The sequence below is a fragment of the Excalfactoria chinensis genome, chromosome 1 (assembly GCF_039878825.1).
Source record: "Excalfactoria chinensis isolate bCotChi1 chromosome 1, bCotChi1.hap2, whole genome shotgun sequence".
In the NCBI taxonomy this organism is placed as follows: Eukaryota; Metazoa; Chordata; class Aves; order Galliformes; family Phasianidae; genus Excalfactoria; species Excalfactoria chinensis.
Window position 1 is genome coordinate 110,265,607 of NC_092825.1, and position 27,275 is coordinate 110,292,881.

Genomic DNA, 27,275 nt, shown 5'->3' on the forward strand with positions numbered 1-27,275 from the left:
CCATGTTTGATATACATATCATTAAAATGTAATATATTAAAATATAATACCTTATAACACATGCATAGAGTCCGCTGTCTTGTACCACTGTCGGTCGAAACCAAATGGAATCTTCTTCTTTGCTCATTCTAGTACCATCAAAAGCTATAGGTTCCTCAAAATCTCCTGGTCCAGAGCTTTTGTACCACATCAAGCTGAGTCCAGCACTTTGAGCTAGGGAGTAATTAGCTCTAATGTATCCATAAAAGAGTGCACATTTTATACGAACAGGTTCTCCCACTAGAACTTGATATTTCTTGTAATCCACAGACCAGTCAGTGCATCCATCAGCTGAAAGAGAAGATGAAAAGAGATTACCAAAGTCTTCAGAGACTTCTGCTTATATAGTAAGTTTCATTCTCGAACAGAACCGTCTTTAAGAAAAGGTCCATTGAGTGAACACTTGTAGTCTTTTGATCACTGAAAAATTAACTTCATTATCACACTATTAATTTAATGTACTTTCCTAGGAAGAACACAGAAATGCACTTGTGCTAAATGTTGGTAATTTCTGAGATAACTGAGCAATTGCTCTTTTTATTTTGTGCAACTCAAGCATGAACAGTTGATAAAAATAGATGGAGAGGACATACTGTGGTGATCAGGTGCTGGGCTTGGCCAGACAAATTCAGTGATTGACATTAATTTACACAGAAACAAACTTTTTTACACCCTTCCAACATATAGTCTATGTGTGATGCATAAAGCATTTTCTTCAGTCTAGAAAAACTTGAATGTATGGTAAAACAAATTGAAATCTTGATTTCCAGATCATTTAAGACTGTAGTTTTCAAAGACCCAATTTACATTCAAAATACACTTTCAGAGAAATCTTTGGAATATTCTGTTGACAGTGGAACATTAAAAATATTATATATTTGCAGTTAGATACTAAACACTTGTGCTATTACCCTCATAAGTAGGAAGAGACTATAGCAAAGGTTTAATATTTACCCAGACATGTTAATATTAAATAAATTGAATGATTAGGTCTTGCGTTCTAACAGTGGTCCATTTCAGTTTTGACTGGATTCTCTTTCCTTTAAGGTATTTTCTGAAGAAAGTACCTAGGGTTTCCTTTTTAAATTATGACTGCTACAAGCACATAACCAACAAAAAGGTCGCAAAAAAGAATTGTGGAAAAAATTAACCCTAAGACATATCAGATGTTTTTATTTCAATTGTCACATCAACCAGTCATCTTTTTTATTATTATTGTTACTGTTACTGTATCTTATAAATTGGAAAATACTTGAATAATTCAACAGCTTTGAAAATTCAGAACTGCATTCAAATGAATGGTTTTAGTCCCTGATCTCTATTTTAATACACTGCCATTTATTGCTATACATAATCGCACAACACAAGGACCAGGCTGAATATAATTCACTCAGTTATTTCTTGAATGATTTCAAGGTATGAAGTAAACCACACTACATCACTGTCCTAATAATGAGATTGTTCTGCTGAATAAACAAGCTCCTCACAGGCTGTAATTTCTGACAGTACCTAGCACACAAAATAATTTAACATCACATAAAGGGATTTCCCTTTCATTTTCTTCAGGATCATATGCAAATTTTTCAAGGGGAAATTCAGTTCTTAGAAAGGAGAAAACATAACTATACTGACTCCTGTGTCCACTGCCAAAACTTGGCTTCATTCAAAAGTTTTGATTCAATTTATAGGTTTCAGAGTCCATGTAGATCCTTAGGTTACATTGATGAAAATCTGAATTCCTGAAATATAAACAGTTTAGGTCTGACATTAGTTGAAAACAGTTACTCTAAAGCACTTATAATTGTAATACAGTAACAGTAAATTCTTCAAAATCTATTGCATTTAATACAAAATAAAAATTACCATAATTATTTATTTTTTCCCCTCTTTATCTGTTTCTCCTTTTGTTAACCCAAGGATCTACACAGAGAGTTGTGCAATGTCAAGGTTTACTATTTGCCAGTTACCAGCCACTGCAAGATTCCTGACCACATTAACTATTTGGGGAAAAAAAAAAAAAAAAAAAAAAAAAAAAAAAAAAAAAAAAAAAAAAAGTGACACGAAAGAATATATCTCATAAACTGTGAAAGATGAGTACATAAGACAGCTGCTTTAGTAAAAGCAGAAATAAGTTGGCTATCAAAGGATAAAGGAGCAATGTGGCTAAGGCTGTTGAGTAGGGAGGGGACTTCAGGAACATAATCTGCTAGGAAAATCCATTAATTGGCTGTTCATAGACAGTCTTGCCAAAAGTTTATCAAGAAATGCATGAGACTTTCCTTACAAAATTATTCTCCAGTCACAGCTTTCACAATAATGTTTTACCACCAAAAACACAAAATTAAAACTTTCACTCTGCTCTGAATTATCTCATTTCAACATGGTTGTGTCTTTTTGCTTACGTGAGCCAGCATTAATAAGAAAAACAAACAAAGAAACAAACAAAAAAACATTCCAGATGGACACTGATAATTATCCTTAATATTACACTCACTGTATCTACTAAAATACTTGAGCCTATCTGCTGTATGCAACATAACACAGGTATTCTGCTGTGTGCTATTTTTATGAAGAAATCAAAGATTAGCTATTTTTGGCTTATGTATATTTTCATTTGCTATAAAAGTAAATTCCAATGTAAATGAAGTAACCGAGTTAAAAATGCAGTGTGCATGGGGGAATGAGAAAGAAGAATATGGTCACTTCTATTCTTAGACCACTTAGATTCTGTACTTTCAAGAAAGTACCAGAGTAAAATTGGAAGCATGAAAAAAATATGTATTTATCATTAGTAGTAAAGTTTTCAAATGACCACATCAAACATATTTTATACATGATTTCTTTTCTTCACTGACTGCTATTATAGATTTGCATGTTACGATGTGGCACTTATGTCCAAGACAGCACTTACTATTTGAAATCCCAATTTACAATCTGTATAAAACTCTCAAAAATTACTTCATAAGCTAAAAATAAAATATTTTGATCTCTGTCTAAAACTATGTGTTGGCTGGTATGAATTCATATCAGTAAGGGAAAATGAGGGCGCTGAAGAACATTTGAAGTTGGCGGAAACATTATTTTAAACCATAATGTCTATTAAATAAGATAGGTACTATAAATTTCAATCTCCTCAGTCTCAACTGAGAAGCACTGAATGTGGAAGACTTATTACAAGGCAAACACACAAGCCCATATGCAAAAAAGTAATAGAGAAAGAAACTGAAGATTTGTCTTGAGCTAATTCATAGCTCTCTAGGCTTTGGTTTCAGAATGCTACATTAAGATTAAACAAAGTACGTATACTCAGATACTGGATTACTCAGACCCAAGATACCTGGTTGAAAGTTCTTATTTCACCTATTTAAAAGAAAAAAAAAAAAAAAAGAAAAACGCAAAGAAAAACTACAATAAACCTGCAATTGGTCAAATTCAATGACAACTTTTGTCTGAATTAATATAAATCCTCTAATTATCTCCATTGCACTGAAAACAACAAAACGGGGAATCCAATACTATGCCAATCTCCAAGCAACAGATACCACATAAACCAAACTGTTTTTTATTGCTTAGCATGATGGTACTCCTAGGTTGGCTGAGTAGGCCATGTCTGCACACAATCTCTTATCCATCCCTTCCCACCACCAATACTCTTTCCTGGGGGAGCAGAGTGGGAGAAAGCCTTGATGCTGTGCAACCACTGTTCAGCAATAACCAAAACAATAGTGGTGTTAGCAACACTATTCAAGTCACAAACACAAAACTTTACAAACCGCTAAGAACAAAATTAACTCCTTCTAGTCAGATCCAGTAAACAGGTACCTAATTCTGTCTGTGCTTCTTTGTGCTCCCTTCTTCCAATAAATCATTTTCAGTACAGAAATCTTCCGTACATTTACAGTACAAAGATGGCAGAATATTGTAATGAATAATCACAAAACACAACAATTAGTTTATTAGTACAATTTCAATTGATCTGATAGTTATCTGCAATAATGATAAGAATCCATCTGAAATGAATTCTCTTGTTTGTTTTATTTACTATACATCTTTACTTGCGGACAATTCTGCAGCCTTTGTTTCTTCTGTGACTGCTCTAGAGTACCTGTGGTACTGTTAGAGAGCAGACCTTAAGAATGTAAGCCTCTTCCCTGGTCCCCAAAAACACGTTATGATTTACTTTGAAAGAAGTTATTTCCAGTGGCCTATAATTTCTACTGTTTACTAATTTAGAAATCTGAATTCTGATACATATTGATCTTAGATATCCTTCTGGAATTGCAAATAACTGTAATACTAACTCAAACTGAAGAAAAAATACCATAGCAAGTGGTTATGTTAATTTCTCAAGATTTATCAAATCAGGCTTGGATTGCTTTTGGAAAGATTTCCAAGAAAAGAGATTCCCTGAACTGTAGTGGTGTATTGTTGTATAGCAGATGGCTAATTATTTAATTTTTCCCAGAAGCATTTCTTACTCTTGAAACTGCTTCTGAAAAATTCATTCAGTAGCCTCACTTCAAAGATTATGAAAGAGATCAAGTTTTTCCCCACATTGAAATTTCAGTAGCACTTGGGTAGCAGCTGCACATTGAAACTTTTTCTTCTACAAAGAACATAAATGCACAATCACATTTTGGAATATCAGATACATTGAAATAATTAAACATGTAAAGACTCTCCATGTGCAATAAATACAAGAGAATCCAACAGATTAGTTTGTAATACAAGAGGATTACAGTTGATCAAATTGCCGTGTATGTAAGAGAGTGCAAGCATGTTCCTGCTGTGACTTAGCTACCGGATGTTACTTAGGCTGCAGTAGCACAACTGTTTGTCTGGGACTATGAAGAAATGAAAAGAGTTGTAGTGAATGCTTCAGAGGATCTGAGAGCCAAAGAAACATAATTTATTTCAACCAGACTTTGAATCAAAGGATAATATTTGACTTTAAGATGTTCAAAGATTGAAAGTTCTAAGCATATAATTAAGTATACATAGGCCATGAGGTTGCCAGCAATAACACACATTAAAAATGCATATTTCTGTTTGGTTGTCCATTCTACATTACGTTTAATCTTTAAATACTAGAAGAGAATTAATATATTAAAAACAGTGATCTCAGACTGACGATATTTAGTATTACTTATCAAAGTATGTTAACTGCATGCAACCCCTATAGTTTCTGATTACTATTTAGAGCCCAGAAGTAGTACGGCTAGAATCAAAATATGGGAATGGATTTATTGAAAGCCACAGATCTGTCAGCTAGACATTTGTATCTGTATCTACAGTTGGATAGTGTTAAAATACAGTACGACATTTAATAGTATAAAACTGTTTTTGGAAGGCTTTTCTTTTTTCTTTATTCAATCAGATAAAACTACTAATTTCTCTCTCAAAAAAAAATGTTATGTTCAAATAATCTGCAGTACATGTAGCATCACTGCTTCAATTTGACTAACTGTAGGTTTATCTACATACAAAAGATCTGAACAAGTAATTAGAGTATTCTGTTTGATTATGGCTCTTATGGTACCAACGTGTGACCTGAAGATTAGCACCACACTGGGAGTCAGAGCATTTTTTCACTGGATAGGTCAAGCCAGCATCTGCACCATCCTGTTATGAGACTGCAGTAAATGAGTAAATAATTACTAAAATAAAAACAAACAACAAGAAATATCCCCAAAATAACCTAAAGCAAATAAACAAACAGAAAAACATTCACTTTGGTGTAGCCATCCTCAGGGCACGGCGCACATTTACATTAAAACATACTTCCCATTTTAAACAGATTAATCTATTTTATGTTGTGAGATTACAGAATAGTAGCAAAAAAAAAGGCACACCTCAGTTAATGATGCTAATTTGAGTGTACTACTTTATGTATATACAAGTAAGTGTGTAAGAATTAGAAAAGGACACATCTTTCTTCACTTCAGCATTTGTTTTCATTTCCAAGGGCCATTTAAATGTTTCTGTATGAATATCCCAGTGGCCAAAGGAATTTTTTGTATTACTCTGAAACTTACTACCAGCACACTATACAATGCTCAGCTGCATAGCAATTAGAAAACATACACTTGCCAAAATAATAAACATATTCATTGCCACTTGAGAAGGTTTTTTTGTTTGTTTGTTTTTGTTTTGTTTTTTGAATTAAAGTAGATACCTTTTATGTAAAAAGTATTTTCAATAAATGAAAATAGGATATAAAGGCAGGATATAAAAGGCTGCAGGAAAAAACACACAACCATGTTTTTTCCATGCAACTGCAATGGGAGCTTAAATCTACATGCAATATAGGAATCTTTTAGCATTGAATTGCTTTACAAGAATCACATTTGCAGATGAAATAGAAGTAGAAAGTTAATTAAATAACTTTTTATGGTATATTTTCTTTTCCTGCAGATGCTACTAAGTCCAAAACATGATAGCTTAATGCATATAGGAACTACATGAATGACTTAACAGGAAACAATAATATTAACTGAACTTTAAAGAGAAAATATTAACTACAGAAAACCTGCACTCTGTGGATTATAAAAACTCATTATAAATCTGTTTGTACACTTTTTCTTTCATTTTAGAAGAACCCATCTTATTACAGCATCTGGCCATTTCTTTTGTCTTCCCCCTCCCGCCCCCCAGTATTAAGCTAAAGCTTACGAAGATATTAAATTTTGTAAACCTTTGCTCCCTAGCTTGACATTTCCTCTCTTCCCAGATGCCACATGCTTGCCTCAGTTGAGCCAGCTTAACAAAGAGGCCACTAGAGTAATATAGTAGTTCAATACTTTAATCTCATTAGATAATAGAAATAAAAAACATTACCATTTGAATTTAAGGGGAAAACTTTGCTCCTTTCACCAAAGTTTATTTTTAAGCTTACCATGAATGTTTAGGTTGGTAAAGCTAAAGAATCAAAATGGGTTTAATTGATTTAGGAAACCAGATCTCATGGGACTCAGAGAATAAGCTCCTCCAGGTAACTATGGATCGGTTTAAGTATACTGAACTGCACTAAGCATTTCTCTTCCACTGGTTATGCTATTCCCCTACTATATCCAAAACAAAATTAAGACTTGTTTGACAAGGTAAACAAAACACATTCTTATATTGTAATATATTTTTTGCAACCTTGACTCGATAAATACAGCATACTTTTTTGAAGGAATGAAACACTGAGATCTTTTTCAAGAAAAACAACTCAAAGTTGTTTTTTATTTTTATATTTGAAAATATCAGAGTTTAATTAATAGATTTATTTAATGGAACTACTTCTGTGTGATCAGGTCAGATGGCTAAGATTTGTCCTAAAAGCCACAGTTCCTATTAGCAATCTCATACAAAATTGTTTCTGGTATAAAAGATGCACATCAATTTATAGCATTAGACATAGCATGCAGCATTAAACCTTCAAGGGATAAGGAGTCTGGAATTTGGACTTTCAAATTGTAAATTTCAAGGCAGAAAAAAATATGAAATTTTTTGTTGATTTATTTCAGGAATTGTTTCAACTCGCATACACATGAAATGCCACAAATTGGGTAAAATCAACTTCAAAAGATGTTTCTACTTCTCTTCAGACTAAGACTTGATAAATGTAGCAGATAGAATGCAATCTCATTAAATTACACTGAACATAATACATATAATTATGTATAGTCTCAGAGTCTTCGTAGTCGTAGTTACATCATATATATAAAATAGGCAAAGTGCTTTTTGACATTTCTCAAGCCAGGAAGTGAAGAATTAAGCTCAGTCATATTCTCAAACTTCATTTTTTTCCTGCATATCTAACCTACACAGTCTATGTTTGTACTATACTTATGTGAAATACATTACATTATTTACATTGCATTTCATTTCAAATGAGAGATTATCTTCCTGTTGTCACATTTGTTTATGCTGCAGAGATTAGTTAACTTCACCAACAGGCAGCAAAAAAAAAAAAAAAAAAAAAAAACCACCTTTGTGTTTTATTTGTTTTTGTTTGTCCTGAATCTTAAATTTGCCTTAAAAATGCTTTCCAGTAGAAAAGCTACAATTTCAGTTTTGAAAATGCTACTAGATTGATTCAAAGAAATTGAATCTCATGTCTCACTGCCTTTCACGGGCTAGACAGATTTCTTAGCTGACCTGTTTTTTCTAGAAAAGGTTAGTATCCCATCACTTAGTTGCTACGCAGATCCTTACAGTATATATTATCCAAAGAAGCCTAGTACACAAAATCAATTGAACCAGGAATACAGCATCAAACAGCACAGTGGTGATACTCTCACTCCTATCTCTCACTATCTCTTTTTTTTTTTTTTTCTTCCTCTTTCTTTCTCTTTCTCTCTTTCTTTCTTTCTCTCTTTGTTTCAAGAAAGGGTTTTTCTTTTTAAAATACATGAGTGAAGGCTCTTAACACACACAAAAAACAATTAGTGCAGAAAAGTAAATAGTTATGTCTATATTTTAAACTAAAGAAAGGACCCACAAGATCGCAGTAAATCACTGTAGTCACCAAAGGAATGAATGCTTTTATAAAGAAATTCAGTGAAGTAAGAAATGGTTGTAAGAACACCTTGTAAGCCAAATATTCCTCTGTCAGTAACTTTTATTGAGTAATCCTTCACTGTTTGATCTCTGCACAGCCTTTTTGCTACCTCAAATGCACCGAAGTAAAGAAAAGACTACTATGTTTTTCAGAATAAGGTCACAGAGCTGAAATAGATTTTGATCTGTGGTTATTTAACATTTCTTCAGGGACTGTTCAATCTAGTAACTAATTCACCTTTTCTTCATCCTCAGTGTCCACCTCTGCACATATACACACACTTACATACACATTTAAATTATTAATGAATTTTGTTCCACAGTGTAAGGAATACTAATGAGATGGATATCTGAGTCCAGACTGGTACTGTGCAACCTGAGGATCACTGGTGTCACAGCCTACTGCTAGTACTGAAGGCATTAGGCTACACACACAACCCACAAACACAGGTTCCTGTCCAAAGGACTTGAGGCAAGACTGAGGTAGACCAATAAAAACAGAATCACAGAATTATAGGAATTGCAAGGGACCTCCAGAGAGCATCAAGTCCAAGCCCCCTGCCAAAGCAGATTCCCTACACCAGGTCACACAGGTAGGCGTCCAGGTGGGAGTTGACTGTCTCCAGAGAAGGAGACTCCACAACTACCGTGGGCAGCCTGTTCCAGTGCTTTGTCACCCTCACTGTAAAAAAGTTCTTGCGCACAACCGTGCAGAACTTCCTATGCTCCAGTTTTTGGCCATTCTCCTTTGTCCTGTCTCCACACACTGCTGAAAAGAGTCTGGCCTCACCACTTTGCCCCCCACACCTCAGATATTTATAAACCTGGATCAGGTCTCATCTCAGTCTTCTTTTCTCAAGGCTAAACAGACCCATTTCACTTAGCTTTTCCATTTGTGCAGACAAACCTGAATGTATGCTCATGTATTCAGACTGAAAGGAAAAAAACACTAGGGGCTTTTTCTGTCAGAAAAAGGAAACCACTTGCCTCTTTCTTTTCTCCAAATTTAAGGGCAACAAAGCCGATGGGAATTAAGTGAGGGAAAGAATAGGAAAATAAATAAATTAAAAAATATATACTATAGGCATTACAGGGAAATAAGAGTTTATAATCCTGAAAAGCAGAGAAAAACAAACAAACAAAAACCAACAACATAGTTAATGAAGATTTAAGTGTGTTTTTATGAATGCCAGTGCATAATCAGGTTTACATTTATTTATTTTCCTTTTGTTTTCCCCACGCCCCATGAATCCAAGTCTTCATAGTAAAGTTTAATAACGGCAAAATTGGAGATCCTGGAAGAGTACACGTTACCTCCCCATTTGATTTCCTGTAGTAAGTTGGTATATATCAACTTACAGAACACCACAATTAAAAGTGTATACATGGCTTCATTCTTGTATTATTGATTAGTTTAAGACCTCTGTCTTATTTGCTTTCTTGAGAGGAATGCTTTCTGAAGAGGAATTTCTGGTACTTGTTTTGAGTGCAAAAAAAGCATGTGTAAAAAAAAAGTTTGCTGATGACACGAAGCTGGGAGGATTGGCTGACACACCTGAAGGCTGTGCTGCCATTCAGCGAGAACTGGACAGGCTAGAGAGCTGGGCAGTAAGAAACCAGATGAGGTTTAACAAAAGCAAGTGTAGAGTCTTGCATCTAGGTAGAAATAATTGCATACACCAGTACAGGTTGGGGGAAGACCTGCTGGAGAGGAGCTCTGCTGAGAGGGACCTGGGCGTCCTGGTGGACGACAGGTTGGCCATGAGCCAGCAGTGTGCCCTTGTAGCCAAAAAGGCCAATGGCATACTGGGGTGCATTAAAAAGAGCATGGCCAGCAGGTTGAGGGAGGTGATCCTCCCCCTCTACTCTGCCCTGGTGAGGTCTCATCTGGAATACTGTGTCCAGTTCTGGGCTCCCCAGTACAAAAAAGACAGGGATCTCTTGGAAAGAGTCCAGCAGAGGGCCACAAGGATGGTGAAGGGCCTGGAGCATCTCCCCTATGAGGAGAGACTTAGGGAACTGGGTCTGTTTAGCCTTGAGAAAAGAAGGCTGAGGGGACTTGATCCAGGTTTATAAATACCTGAAGAGTGGGAGCCATAGTGGCGAGGCTGGTCTGTTTTCAGTAGTGCGTGGGGACAGGACTAGGGGCAATGGGCTGAAACTTCAGCATAGGAAGTTCCGCACGAATGTGCGCAAGAACTTCTTTACAGTGAGGGTGACGGAGCACTGGAACAGGCTGCCCAGGGAGGTGGTGGAGTCTCCTTCTCTGGAGATATTCAAGATGGATGCCACCTGGATGCCTACCTGTGCAGCGTGGTGTAGGGAGCCTGCTTTGGCAGGGGGGTTGGACTCGATGATCTCTAGAGGTCCCTTCCAACCCCTACAATTCTGTGATTCTGTGATTCATAAAGCAAGGCAAACTTGTATCAGTTTAGCCTAGCCTGAGCTGGCTGGACATAAATCACCTCTGTGTTAGCACAGGATGTACAAACTGTTTTCTTCTTTAGGCTGGGAGTAACTGTGCTAACAAAACCACACTACAACTTCCAGTCTGGAGAGCAGCAAAGTTCACAAATGTCAGTGCAGGCATCTCAAGGTGAGGTATGATTTCTATTTCCCTTTTGAAGAGCAGCTCAGTCTCTGAAAGCATTCAGAAAAGTTGTCTCAACCCCTCATTTATTTTTTTCCACACACTTCCCTCAGGGTTTTGTAACTGGTAGTATTCATTGTGCCATTTTACAGTAATAAATTAGTGTTGTTCTCGTAGCTCAGAATGGCTGTTTACATTCCATTTTAAGGCACATTAGCCAAACAGTAGGAGAAGTCATATGTGCCTCCAGTTTAAAACTGGAGTCCTATTTGACACTTGGAGTTGTATAGAGAGTAAGAAATAGTATTTCTTCTCATTGTATTCTTCCTAATATCAAGGGAAACTTATCTTTGATAGTGAAATCATCTCCAGCTGAGTAACATCTTCTACACTGCTGGACAGCAGTCTGTAAGTAAACTTCGCTCCTATATGGGTTATCAGCAGTTTAATTACCACCTTTCTCTAGACTATGATCATTAATGGCAACAAGCATAACTGATGAAAAGTTTTGATTTTGTTCGTGGCTTAACGATAGCAAATAAATTCCTCCAACAGAATGAAGAAAGATTACAGGTTTACTGAAAGACCTGATTAATATGAACGACTACTGTGGAAGATATTGTTAGAAAACCACTGAATGCAGTGCCAACATTTTTCTAATGGTGTATTTTCATTTAAAAACAAACAAACAGAACAACAAAATGTATTACATTGCCCAGAGCTATAAAGCACAAGAAATCTAAGAAACAGAAAACACGAGTAAGCTTACATGACCCCTGAAATGGCAACTGCAAATATTCAGTGTGTCATAAAGAAGAGTAGTCGAGAAATATAAAAGACAAAAACAAATGCAAAACAAAAAAGTACATTTGTAGTATGAGTGAATATTTGATGAGATTATGCTTAACTACTAATGATGTATTGTTTCACACATGCAGTAAACTTGAATGAGACATGTATCAGTCCTAAGATTCTCATAGACTTAATCCTCAGACGTCTCATTTTCTGTTTCCTCAGATGTGATGTCATACAACCACAGAATCATTAATTTGGAAATCTAAGATTGCCTAGTCCAAATATTAACCCATCACCACCATGTCCATTACCATGTTCCTCAGTGACCACGTCTGCATGTTTCTTGAACACCTCCAGACACTCAACCACTTCCCTGGGCAGCCCATTCCAATACCTCACCATTTTTTCTGAGCAGAGATTAAAGATGGCAATAGAAGACAGACAGAAAGTCTGGTAGAAGAAGGCAGGTCTCAATTTATTTGGAGAAAGTTACATGATTATATATATATATTTATATATACTCCATATTGCTTGACTTTTTATTATTACAGAATTGTTACTATTACCTTAATGCTTAAAGCCACACTGATTTTTAGATTGAAAGTGCAAAGGAATAAATCCTTCTGCTTCAAACTTAACTGATTGAATTTATTTTCTAGACTTAACAAAGCATCTTCAGAAAAGTGGGGTTTTGTTTGTTTTGTTCTGTTTTGTGTTTTAATCTGGAAAACAGTATATAAACAGTATAAAAACTGATATCTTCTGCACTTCTATTTTACCCAATATGTGGTCAGGAAGACCTTATTTTGTATTTGGTAAAAATGTCTCCCCTGCTGTTTTATATTTTGTTTCTGATAATCCTGGACCAGATCAAAGTAACAGATGCAAGCTAGCTGGCAAATGTATAAAAAGATGTATTTGCCTACAAGAGAGAGGAACCTACTGCAACTAAGAGTAGTAAAATTGGTAAAAGATCATAGTATCATATCATAGTATCATAGTATCGTGCGAGTTGGAAGGAACCTTAGAGATCATCGAGTCCAACTCCCGGGATTCGAGCCCTCTAGTGTAGCAGAGCGGCAGTTATCCACTTGCGCCACAGGGGGGATTCGAACCCGGGCCCTCCAGTGTTGCAAGCGGCGTTTCTAACACTGTGCACATAAGAGATATGCTCATAAGAGTCAGATTAGGATTTTGCTTTGGCAAAACGATCATTATGAATATAGTGTTGTACAGTTATAAAATTATGCAGACTATAGGTAAACAGAGATTAAACAGATGTTTAGTTTGAAAGATTATCATGATAGAAAGATAATCTATGATAAATGGAAAATGCTCACCAACGTTGGAGGTTCACAGTAAACTCCACAAAGGAGCAATCTCCAGAGGAAGAGGCCCTGCCTTAGTAGTCAGCCCTTAAATGAGATCTGGGAGACATGGAGCCAAGCTCCACCCCTTTGGGTAGCACAGCTGAATTACCTTCACCTGTGATCCCACAGCTGACTCATTGCTGGCCTTAGGTGGTTAATCAGAGGTTCAGGCTGTGATCAACAGTTTCCCATACAAGTATTCATAGAATCACAGAATCACAGAATCACAGAATGGCCTGGGTCGAAAAGGACCATAATGATCATCTTGAAAATAGATGTAAACTTCCCACAATCAGTATAGTGGAAATTATATCTGAACCAAATTGAAATATCCTGAAAACCTATTTTGTTTAAAAGGCCTGCTTGAATATCTGGATCCAACAATACAGGAAAATATGAAATTACAAAGCTCTGTCTGAACTAAGCCCTGCTGAAAAGTAGATATACTAAACAGCATATAGTGATAACAAATCATCAAGAAAATAAATTAGAAACTAAATATTTAATAAAATAATATTTTTTTCTTGAGTTGCCAGTAGCTGCTTATCTTTGAATTTAATCTACATAACATTATTTTCTTTAATCTTTCAGAAGCTACTTCTTTAGATCCTAAGATCTGTTTCATTAATTTACATAAGAAAGTAAAACTACTGCTGAAGTTTATGAAGTATATATTTTAAAACAAGAAGTAATTCCCACTTTTACCTTTCCTTATAAAAACAATCCAGTGTTCAGCAGGACTTAGACTGGATAATGGTTCTAGTTTTCTATGAGCTTCAAGCAATGCAGATAATAACTTTAATATAATAATCTACATCTTAATGCCACATAAACCTTTTTTTCTGAAATTCCTATTGGAAACTGTTTCAACATTGTCTCCCTTCAGTTTTTTAAAACTATTTCAAACTATTTAGTTTAGAAATTTCGATTTCTAAACACTTTGATTTTAAAGTTATCCAAACATTATTTATTATTTCAACCTTTACATCTATTTTCAAGTGTATGTGCGTGTGTACACTTGAAAATATATGTTTTTTAAATATGATATAAATATATTGTATATTTGTGTATCATATGCAAGTGTACCTCATTATTTTTTCTTGACTGTGCCTCCTATGTCTATTTGAAATACAGAAAGGAGAAAAAATAATTTGACTCATCAACATATACATTGATCACTGTGGTAGAAGGAACAGTCTCCTTTGAACAGGTGGGATATTTCTAAGATTCATATTTATAACAAAATTATACTGTTAAAACACCAAAACAATCTTTTGAACATATATTAAGAGTCTTGGAACAAGTGTATTTTAAAGAAGAAATTACAAAACTGAAGCACTGAAAATAGTTGTTTCAGTTATTGATGCTACAAGTTGTCTTGTATCAGGTGGGTCTACCTTTGTCATCAGAAATATAAAACTTTAATGGTGTTAATAAATCCTTAAGAATGTTTTTGTTGCTGTCCCTCAGTACAACCCATCAGACTATATTCTGTCATTTCCTATAAAGATTTCTGCTTTTTAAACAATTAAATTTATTCCAGTGTCCATATAAACCACAGAAAAATCATTTTATATGCTATCACTTTTCCTTTGCTTAATTTTTCCCTTGTGTTCCAAATGGAATGGTTTCACTACTTGAGAATTACAGCTAAAAGCTTGATATACTACTCAGAAGAATCTGAGATCTCCTCAACAGAACAACCAATTATACAACTTCTACTGTCAGATTGTTTGTTATGATATATAAGTGACCTATAGGATCAAATTCAACATTCTGTAGCAAGATCTTGACCATATCAGAAACAAAACGGCATTTTGTTTTTGTTAAAAAATGGAAAATCACGGTTTCCCAATGAAAGCAAATATGTATTGCAGGTTTTTACTTTTGTGGTCCAGGCATAATCACTAACAATATACTTCCTCATCCTTTCCCCAGAGAAAGGCCAAGAGGTGGGTCCAGAGGATGGCTGAAGGGAAAGAGAGAAAGTGAAGATGGTTTTGCTTCTGAGAACCACTTGTTAAGCATGTTTCCTCTCTTTTCTTAAAAAAAGAGAGAGAGAGAGTAGAAAAAAAGAAACAATTTCACTCTGTGAGTACAAGTCTTCACATCTTCACATATCATCCTTAAGCAGCTGTCAAGTGAGAATCAATTTAATCAGCCTGTGTGAAGAAATCAGGCAACAGAACCAACCCAGGGATGGGAGTCAACCTTCAATGCTCCATAGATATTCTGCTCAAAAACATTTCAAAATCCACAAAGAAACACATTACAGCAGATCTGTTTCACCCGGTAAGAAACAAATTAACATCTGTCTATAAAATGATGTTCTGTTGTACGCTTCGTCCTTCTCTTCAACTCCCACTCCTGTTTTCATTCAGTTTTAATTCCTGCTCAGTTCTGTCTTTCTGAAGAGCAAACAACTCAGGGATTGCAACCCTGAACTCCATGTTTTCTATCTAGCAGAGAATAAATGTGTTTTGGTAGGTGTTCTTGCCAAGATAAACACAATACAAAAACACAGCAATTTTCATTACTGAGCTTGCATTGTCAGATATGGGATTTTCAGAATCCCCGAATTCAGGAGTAATATTATCTGCTGTAAGAGATTAGGTAAACAAGAGCTAATTAACCTGCTGGACAACAGCCAACCTACCACTGCTAAACAAGTGTTACCTGAACAGATGCATCTCAAAAAAATGCAAGAGCTACTATTTTAAACATCTGTTGTTTCACTTCACTAAACCTTTCAGATAATGATACAGTCATGAAACTTGCTTGGATATTGGATTTTGTCTTTTACTTTTGGAAACAACTAATGAAAGAGTTGAATTTGTGTATATATATTTATTTAAAAAAAAAAAAAAAAAAAAAAAAGAAGAAAAGAAAAAAACTGCAGGATAATTAATGTTTGATTTCCACAAGCTCACTAAGTTTTTGATAGAAAACTAGTACTGTGCCTCTTTCAGTAGTAGGAAAAGTTTTGTTTCACAGCATGTAGATCAGTGACTATTATATTATTACATTATATATATTATTATATTATGGTATATGATGATTTTACAAGAGTCATTTTGTTACATGAATTCAGAATATGTAGAATTCTGTTTCTTCAGTGAAAACAATAGTGTAAACAATATAAGATGGAGGTTGGATGAGCTCAAAAGATATAGAATAACAGAGAATCTCCCAAGTTGGAAGGGACCAATAAAGATCACTGAGTCAAACTCCTGACTCCGTAATGGACTAAGCAAACATCAGACCATATGAGTAAAGTGCTACAGGCAATTTCCTGCTTCACACTGAAAAGGAGAAACAAGATGTAAGCAGTAGAATCATTTCTGGTCTTTTAAATGTCTTTACAGTTTTGAACTGAATCTTAACTTTGATATCTAGATTAGATCCCCACTTATTACGTGACCATTATAAATACATTGCAGTGATTCCATAACAAAAGTAACTTTGAAAGTATAATACTCCCCTTCTCAGAGAAAAGTTTTTCTTTAAAATGGAGACATAATTTACCATTTCAACAATCCCATCCATATTCAAAGTATGGAGCAACATTTAAAGAAAACAAAGTGGAGATACTAACTAGGTGGGTTTTTATACCTACTCCAAAAGGAAAAAATACAGATCAATAAAAAGGCTGGAAAACAAAAGAGTAAAAAAACTTAGTCATCTAGAAGCACACCTCCGAACAGCTTCCTTAATTATGGAAATATAAACTAATTGCAAATAAAGGGAAATAATATGATATTAGACCAGAACTGAACAGGGGGAATGGGCGAAAGGGATGTCAAAGTGAGTATTCCTCATTATTCTAACTGGTAGAAGTAGAAAGTTGACAAAATTAATTAATTAATTAATTAATTAAATACAAGTACACAACAAAACAACAACAAACAAAATGCCCCACTCAAAATCTTGGATATTAACCCAGAGTTCTGGAAGGTACTTCCAACTTTTATTCCACTTTGGAAATAAAACATTTTACCTTCTTTTTTTTTTTTTTTTTTTTTTTTTTACTCTGGCCTTCATTGGAGTATGGAGTGGTTTTCTGTTCCTTGGTATCTCTAAAGGTGTCTTTGGCAAATTAAAGCTTGCAGGAAATTAGTATCTTGATTATCTCATTTCCTTCTGAATATAAATCCACCTCATGACATGCCCAACTACTAGGAACCCATGATAAAACAAGTCCTTTACAAGAGGAATTGGAAATTAAAATCAGATCACACATCAACAGTGTTCATAAGCTACAACTTAAATAAGGTATTCTTATTGCTGCACATAATTTCCTACCCACCATTCACTGGAGAATAAAATATCTTAAGAAAAGATATGGCACAATTTTGCTTCTCAGACAGGAAAGCCTTAAATGGAAATATTTTTTTTCTGAAAACAATATTCTTCAAGGTAACAGTGTAGCTGTGCAGCTTAGCAAATCACAGAACAACAGACCAGATGAGGCTGGAAGACACTTCTTGAGATCATGTCCTCCTGCCACTTGTTCAGAGCAGGATTAGAAAGAACAAGCTGCTCCAGGCTTTGTTTTTGTCTTTCACATACTGAGTAGTCCCCTTGTTGCCCCTAAGAAGACCGTGTATAAAAGAAAGATTCTGAATATAAGAACAGTCTTTCCAAAGTAACTCATTCTAAAACTAATGTTATTCAAGCATGGTCCACACACTGTCTGACACTGATTTGATTTCAAAAGAGAATTTGTGAGCTACTGCTGCTTTTTTTTCTTGAGAAGCCACTGCACCATCATTAGTTTCTAAGTTGCTACGGAAGACATTACTTAGCATGAATAAAATACTTATGTGCATTAATGTTCAACAATTCTCACAAAAGATCTTGTTTCATCCTACAGATTTTACTTCAGACACAAAGTCAAATCTCCTTGTTCATCACCTCCAGACATCCACACCAGGAACAATCAAATGTACTGTTAACCAAGAAAGAGAAATGTAAGATAGTCTTTGCAAAACAATGCCACAACCTATGTGAATAGCACAGAACTGCAATATGAGTAACCATACGGCAGATGAAGTATCACAAAGGAATAGTGACATCAAAATATACCACTTCTTTGATACAAAGGTTGAAATTTTGCTGGCATGGTATTTTAGGTGGACTAACAAAAGAACTCAAAGCCTTGTAATTCCTCATTAATACCTACATTTACTTCATAACACCATGTAATAATGGTGGGCTCAGAAGTCCCAAAACTGAGTACTTCTCACCCTTCTATTTTGATATCTTTCTAAAGATAAAAGTCCACCTACACCTTGTATAGCTTACCTGTTTTTTAAACAACAAAATAATTAGCAATTTAATCTAGCCTTTATCTGTATTCAATTCCCCTTTTAAACAGGAGTGATTAACATTTTTCATAATTTCATATGACAAGCTGTCAAAACCATGCATTTCCCATCCTATCTTGAAATATCTTGATTTATGTATTAAATTATTCAGAATTACTAACCAGAATATTTAGTGAGCTTAAAATAATAATAGTAAAGAAAGAAAGGTGGGGAGGGAGAGTGGCAGGAAGGAAGGAGGGAAGGAAGAAAGGGAAGAGAATCACCAAGGTTGGCAAAGACCTCTAAGATCAAGAAGTACAACCATCCACCTGTCACCAGTATTTCCCCACTAAATCGTGTCCCTCAGTACAACATATAAATTTTTGTTGAACACCGCCAGGGACTGTGACACTGCCGCCTTCCTGGGCAGATCATTCAAGCATCTGACAACTCCTCTGAAGAAGAAATTTTTCCTAACGTCCAACCTGAATCCCCCCTGGCCTACTTGAGGTAATCTTATCCTATCGCTAATTATGTGGGAGAAGAGGCTGACACCATTTCAATATAGCCTCCTTTCAGGTAGTTTTAGAGAGCCATAAGGTCTCCCCCGAGCCTTCTCTTCTCCTCACTAAACAACTCAATTTTCTTCTGCTACTCCTCATATGACTTATGCTCCAGACTCTTTATCATCTCTGTTGCCCTTCTCAGAACAAGCTCCAAGGTGTTGATATCTTTCTTGTAGTAAGGGGCCCAAAACTGAACACAGTACCTGAGGTACAGAGTACAGAATGACAGTGTTGGCAACACTATTTCTGATATGAGGCAGGATACCATTGGCCTTCTGGGCCACCTGGACACACAGCTGAATGTAGACTAAAACCTTTAGTTCTTTTTCTTCCACACAGTCTTCCAGTCCCTTTGCCCCAAGCAGATTATTGTGGTGGAAGGGAGAGAAGGGAGGGATAGTATCACATGACAAATCTTTATATAATGCTGTCTTTTTAATTTTTCTCCAGGCATCAGGTCAATTACTGTCAAAATTCTCAGACTGTGTGAAGACAGCATATTTAGGGAACAGGTGAAATAACATTTACGTCTCTATTTGTAAATGCAGGGAAGCAAATTAGTAAAACATCTATTTCTTGAAAGACTTGATTTTCACTTCTTTTCTACACATCCTTTAAAAGACCTGTTAGATATTAAATGTTGTATGTTAATACTCATATGTGAAAGAAGCCTACTCCCACTATAATTTTATTACTCTACTAGTTAGTTTCCAAAAGGCACACAGCTTAATATCACAAAATTATAGAATTGCAGGAGTTGGAAGGAACATGAAGAGATCACTGAGTCCAACCCCTCTGCTAAAGAAGGTTCCTTAGAATAGGTCACAGATAGGTTTCCAGATGGGTCTTGAATATCTCCATAGTAGGAGATTCCACAGCAACCCCAGGCAACCTGTTCTAGTGCTCCATCACTCTTACCCTAAAGAAGTTATTTTGCATGTTAGTGCAAAAATTCTTATGTTCAAGTTTTAGGTCATTACTCCTTGTGCTATTGCTGTACATTACAGAGATGAGCTGGTCCCCACATATTTGCCTCCCACTTCCCATTAGATTTTTAAAACATTAATCAGATGATCTTTTGGTCTTCTTTTCATCATACTGAACAGACCCAGGTTACTCAGCCTTTCCTCATACGGTAGATGCTTCAGGCCCTTGATCATCTCTGTAATACTAATTTTCATTACAGTCAAAAACATGCATAAGATCTGATATAGCCTAAGCAAACATTACCAAAAACAAACAAACAAACAAGAACAACAACAAAACAATCCAAAAAACTCACTAAATATCTAATGCTTGATTCACAGAATTTGTCCAGCATCATTTGTCAAATATCTTACAGAAGTATCAGTCACAAAACCATAGTTCATACTGTACTGAGATGTGCACTTAAAACAGGATTAAAATTTTCTCATTTCATCCTTCGGCGATTAAAATTAGATTCCCAATGATGTGGCAACTCTTCAAAAGATAGCAACACTCAAAGCAATTTAAAGATGAAAAATTCAAAATAGTTCCTTTTTCAGTATATTCTCCATGATCCTTAATAAGCTGGCATAACCTTAATACAAATGTGTTGCCTTTTCACAAGTGCCTCATAGTCTTAGAATGTTTCACACTCAATATGTTTATTAAGAAAGCGTTTAAACTTCATCGCTGACCCTGTTTCTCTTTTTCTTACAAAAATCTAAAAAGGCTACCCACAACACTTTCAGCTGTGCCTAGGCCAGGTAAGTGCTTCCAAGCTTATTTTGCACCACGTCCTGGTCTTCTCCATAGCCACGACTGTAGTTTTTTACGATAGCCTTGCTCTAGATGGGTTATGAAAAGAATATGTTCATGTCAGAACTGAGAAGTCCTATATTAATTTAATTCCTGGGACATGTCCAATAATAATAGAAAGAATAATGGATAAAAGTGAAGTTATTTTATTGGCAGTGCTCAAATGAATTAAAGTGTTGGATATATCACTGTAAATAACAAGAAAATTCATAGAACCATCACAGAATCTTCCAAGTTGGAAGAGACCTCCAACTCCCCTGCAATGAACAGGGATATCCACAGCTAGATCAGGGTGCTCAAAGCACCCATCAGTCTGACTTTGACTGTCTCCAGGGTCCAGGCATTCACCACATTTCTGGGGATCCTGTTTCAGTGTCTCACCAGCCTTACTGAAAAAAAAAAATTCTTCCCTGTGCCCAATCTAAATCTCCACTCTTTCAATCTGAAACCATTTCCCCCTGTCCTTTCACAACAGACACTGATAAAAAGATTGTCCCTTTCAGTCTTACAGCTCCCCTTCAGATATTTAAAGGCTGTTCTCAGGTCTCCCTGGAGCCTACTTATCCCTGGGCTGAACAGTGCCTTCTTTCAGCCTGTCTGCATAGGAGTGGTGTTCCTCTGGGCAAATCCATACCTCTTTTGTACTGAGGACTCCACATCTGGATGCGGTGCTTCAGGTAAGGCCTCACCAGTGCAGAGCAGAAGGGCAGGATCATCTCCCTCAACCTGCTGGTCATGCTGCTTTTGATGCAGCCCAATTGATTAAATAACTACAAATAATTCCAGGTATTTAAAAAAAATCTTTCTGTACACTGCAGCAGAAGTGTTTTTTACCTACAGAAAGACCTTACTAGTTCTATGAAATTATTGTGAAGCACATTTTAATGTAATTATAATCTCTGTACAAGGGTACAAAAATAATTCAAATTACACAACTATGGTTTTGAATTTATATTATCTTCTATTTTTGAAGCCCCAAGGTATCTGCCAAAATCTTACTATATCTTAATATGCACACCAAATTAACATATTCCTGCAAAATTGATGGGTTCTTACCCAGTTAAGTTACCAGTGGTACCCTGAATGTAAATTGTAATGGGCATGATACTATGCAATTTGCAATTTTAGTTTACTTAGTTTCTTTTAAAAACTCACCACATGTATTACTTGCTGAAATCTCAACAGGTTTCTCTCTGAGCAGGGGGCATAAGTACATGTAAAAGTCTTTGCGACATGGCATCTCACTGTTGGATGCTTAGTAAAGAGTCCAACAAACTTCTTCCAATTTTCAAAACTTTGTATGTTACCACAAAATACAACAACAGCCTTGACTTTTATCTATTTTCTCATAAAATAAATTTTATTCAGCTTAGACATACTGATATTGAATCAGGGTGAAAATTACTAGCAGAATGAGTTACTGCAACATTAATTATTTGCAAGATGATAGTTTAACAGTGCTTTAAAGAGAAAGACAGTGCCCCCTATTCACTAGAGGGAAAGAACCACCAAAATTGTAAATTTCAGGTGTTGTATGAGAACTGCATTTTCTCAATAGTCAGGCTAAGTAACCTGAGTTCACATTAGACCAAATCCATCCAAAAGATCACAGAAACTAACTGGTAAGCACCGGACTATAGTCAGAAACAGCTTTGTTTTGCACAAAGAGCCACAGTGTAAGCTTTGGTCTTCTCACGGTGATCTTATAATTGACATCCCTTAGACAAATAGTTTTCATTCAAGAGCTTCTGAAGGAAAATTATATAAGCGGAGAGAATTAAATTTGATTCCCTTTATTTAAACTGCAACTAATTTTTGACCTGTAGTGGTAGTTGAACCATTTCTTTCTCTGGGAGAAGGTTCTCTGAATATAAATGAGTTGGGAATGCTGCTATACCACTCCTTCTTTAACTCCACTAGCTTTAACTTTTGCTCCATGTACTAGTTTTGTTTATGTTTTGCATTATCCCAAGGAAGCTAAAACATCTAGTTGTATGCAACCTGACATCCAGAGAAATAAGGATGTACTTGATGTGATCGGTACCCCAAAGGACCCCAAACCTCAAATGCCACACAGTGATTCCCCAGTAATGACACTGCCAGTTCTCTGACAATGCCTTCTGAAAACTTTCCAGTATCCCAGTCTGTCTTCCAACCCATTTGAAAAACACCAATTTTGCATATAGTGAAATAGTCCATTCTGAAATATTAACACGATTACAAAAGTACTTACCCAATAAAAACAAAAACAACAACAACAAAAAACTCATTTGTTTTTGGCTTTTTTGTTTTGTTTTTTGTTGCTGTTTATTTTGCTACACTCAGTTATTCACACTGCCAAAAAACCAAATGGCTCTGCTTGAAATCCTATAATGTTTCATAGAAATCCTATAATGTTCTATAATCCATAGAAATGGCAGATGGCAGGCCTTTTTTTTCCTCTCTCTTTTTTTTTTTTTTTTGTTTTTTTGTATTTTATGTAGAGAGAACTGCAGAGTCCACTCTGCTTTCTGAAAATAGCTATCTGTGAAACAAATTACTTTTACATTTACATTTTATAGCTTCTTCACAGTGAAATATTTTTTTCCTCAAAATACGTGAGTTCAAGAAATGTAACATTATTATTAGTCATTTTTTCAAAAGCACCAAACATGCAATATATATTATCTAAAAGACTCTGCTTTACTTCACAGCATTAGTTTCTTTTGAAATGGTTTACATGAAATACATGACAGAACTGTCAACCTATTTTGGAGTTTATGTTATAAATAAGGTCACTGCATAATTCATAGCATAAAAACTTGTTTTTGACGGGGGAAAAAAACCCCACAAAACAAGTCTTAGTGCCATTCTATGAAGATAATTGGGCCACTGGGAAAAGATATCTCAGGTAAGCAGAACCCACGGATATCTCCTTGCTACCATGTATAGATATTAGTCTCTAAATCTATTGGTTTGGTTTCATTCTCTCTATGACAGTCATTTAAATCATGCACAAAGCTTCTCTCTAACTTACTTTAATACCAACAACATAAGCAAAACTTAAACAAGGTGCTCTCTCATACAGAGATGAATTTCTCAGGCCTGTAAAAGGCTAAAGTTACACAAAACTGTGAAGGCCTATTTGTTGTTTTCTGGATCTACTCTTCTCAACTCTAATTTCTTGAATCTTTCTTTGTTTTTAGTATGCCACAGGATAATTTCTGTAGCATGTTGATATGGTGATACAAATTGCACATCATGAAAGAAACACAAAGGTTATAATCAGACAAAAGTCTGGAGCAAATACAATTCATTTATTAATTTCCGTAATAATAATGTTCCACTTTAAGCAGAACTACTGATTTTTGGTCATATCTTTTGATAAAGATGAAAATGTAGAAATAATTAATACAATCTAAGAAGACAGATCACTTAACCCTTACCGAGTGTCATTTATCCACACTTGACTCTCAGTGACTACAACTAAAACTTACAACAATTACATCATCGAATGTTTTGATGCATATTCAAATCAGAAATGCTAATATAGGCTGAGTACATATTAGGAAAGTGTAATAGTTCTCTGAGCTCTACCTACTGATCTGACCTTATCCTTAGTCATCATTTACACACAAGCAACTTCCTGAAGAAGAAAAAGAAACATAAACTTTGAGTTTTCAACAGAGAAGCGGAAGACAGAAACAAAGACAGAGACCTTATAAATCCTCTAAGGCAATAGGAAGGGCAGTTATATATAAGATTTTTTTTCGAAAGGACTGACATAGATCTTAGAGCTTTTGCCAAATTCCACCTTCAAGCAACATCGAAATAATATTTGTTCTATTCTTTAAAAATGTAAGCACTGATGTAAGTATTAATACAAGTTCCTGTTCTGTATGTAGCATTTCTGATGATAACTATCTCAACCAGAACTTCCAATTACCTTATTAGTATGTTATGAGATATAACCTGGAATAAAATGAATGACTGTAAGAGTAAAAACAGTAAACTGCATTTAAAAAGTAAATCTAGCTGGCAAAGCTTTTTCTCCTCAAAATGTGGCTCCTTGAAAATATAAAGTAAATTAAAAGGACAGTCTGAGTAATAGAACTTAACACTTGCACAGGAGTATTTATTTAACAGAAAAATATCTGTCTCTGAAGGCTCTTATGTGAACATTTGTTTTTAAGTAAATGCAATTATAAATCTTCACAGACACACAGAGAGGGATTCAAAACATTATAATAGTGGATAAAAAGTTAATTTATATATGTATATATATATATTTACACACATGGGAAAGTCTCAAGTAACTTTAAACAGGACAGTCATTTTCATACATATCTAAATAAAGGAGCGGCCTCTTACCATATATAGTTTTTAGGTTGTTGCTGTGTTTGTTTTTTTCCTCTTCACTCAGGTTATACCTTCCAATGGTAAGACTGAATTATCAGACAATGAAAGTCTAGCTTTCTTGCTAGAATGTTCATTTGTAGGAAGAGGAACATTTGGAGCAATGCCATTTCTCTTCCCAGGAAACTGCTACATGTGACAGAGTCCTGCTTTGTAGGCAGAATAGCTACCTACTAAGGGGAAGCAAGGAATGGATTCTTTGTTTTGCTTTGCTTGTGAGTGCTGCTTTTGCCTTACTTTGTCATTATTTCAACAGATGAATTTTCTGTTACTTCTCTGATTTTCTTCCCCATCCCACTGTGAGGAAGCGAGCTGTGAGGGACTGAGCATCCAAACTTGTTTATATAACAACAGCTGGATAGGTGTTTTCATGTACCTTTGAATTAAAGCGCATTATAAAAATTAAGATATCTCCCTCCAAAACTTATTTTGACACTACCAATCTGTTTGCATCTGTTACAAAGCATTCTATCACCAATCTAAGTTGATTTTTTCTCTGCAAATGTTGATTTTTTTTTCTCCAGCCAGCTCACAATATTGGAAGATTGAGTCTCGCTCAGTCCCGAGCCTGGAAAATAGCAGAGGATCGCTTGTTCCTGCTGAGTCAGAAAAGGTTCTTCATATCGCAGGGAGGAAGTAACTGACAGCTTTATAATAGCATTCACGACAGGAGGTAAACACAAAACTGAAGAATTACTTCATGGTAGCTACACTGGTTTGCTGATTTTGATGATATAACATTACTTGCATATAAAAGACAAAACTCAAAGGTGAAAGATAACCTTTCAAGATTACTGGAGAATATATTTGTGGAATGAATTCTCTGATTACTAAACTACTTTCACACAAAGAAAGTTTCCCATTAGTCCCTTGCTGTGAGACTATATAAAATTAAATCACGGAACATCAAGCACCTGAGGGTTAAGTCAAAGACAAAATCTTTTCACATTTAATGTTACATGGAAAGCAAAATGAATAGCAAAAGTATTTTTTGTCTAATTATTCCATGTCATTTAGAACGGACCAACAACTACAAGTTTATATTGTATCCTCTAGCAAATTCTGTCCTTCGTCAATTCTTCATAATGACATTCCTTTTCTCACAGCTCTATTTTTTTCCCCACGCTGATTTGATAGTTATCTAACAATAGGAAAGTGCTTTCTTGAGCATGAGCACAGTGCTGACCACTGCCAGACTGACTGCAGTTATGCTATGGAATGGATAAGACTTGCCACTCTTCTTCCATCCAAAATGACTTCAACTTCGCAGTATTATTATTATTTTTTTTAATGACAGAATACATACAAAGACACTTGTAACTTGCTAACAAGCTCTTGAGACAATAAATAAATAAATAAATAAATAGAAATAAAACCCAGAAAGATATAATGAAGTACTATTTTGCAATTAAGAACACAAATAGTGAACTATGAGGAATGAAGCTCTCCTAATAAATCTAGGATCTCTATGACCTAGTTTTTGTTGTTGTTGTTGTTATTGTTTCCCTTATTTAGTGTGCACAGCTGTTAGTCTGAAATGGATGGAATGACTATGAAATGGCATTTCAGTGAAAAGAAAGCCCATCTACAAAGAAATGTTGCATAACATGGATTTTTTAAAGCAAAATTAGCTTTATCACCTACTCCTTAATTTGCTGTAATGTACAAAATCAATCTAAAGGCTTCAGCAAACTCAGCAGGGCTGGTAAATCTGACGTAGAACTGGTTTTCAGTGTTAAAATAATGTTGGATAAAATCCTTCTTATTGCTCTCTTCTTACCCACAGAAATTATGTTTCAGATCTCCAGACTTTGAAAAAAAAAAAGTTCTGTTTCAAAACTCATGTATTCACTCATTCATGCTGTACCTTGTAAGTCAACAAGAG

The 27,275-nt window shown here is 35.3% G+C and overlaps 1 protein-coding gene across 2 annotated transcripts in view; it reads right to left on the reverse strand.

The window, feature by feature from the left end:
* IL1RAPL1 (interleukin 1 receptor accessory protein like 1) overlaps positions 1-27,275 on the reverse strand; it is a 659,497-nt gene that overhangs the window by 314,881 nt on the left and 317,341 nt on the right. For both annotated transcript variants that reach the window (XM_072357399.1, XM_072357408.1), the window contains exon 3: positions 51-330. In XM_072357399.1, the coding sequence (XP_072213500.1) occupies positions 51-330 (280 nt within the window). The remainder of the gene's footprint in view (positions 1-50; positions 331-27,275) is intronic.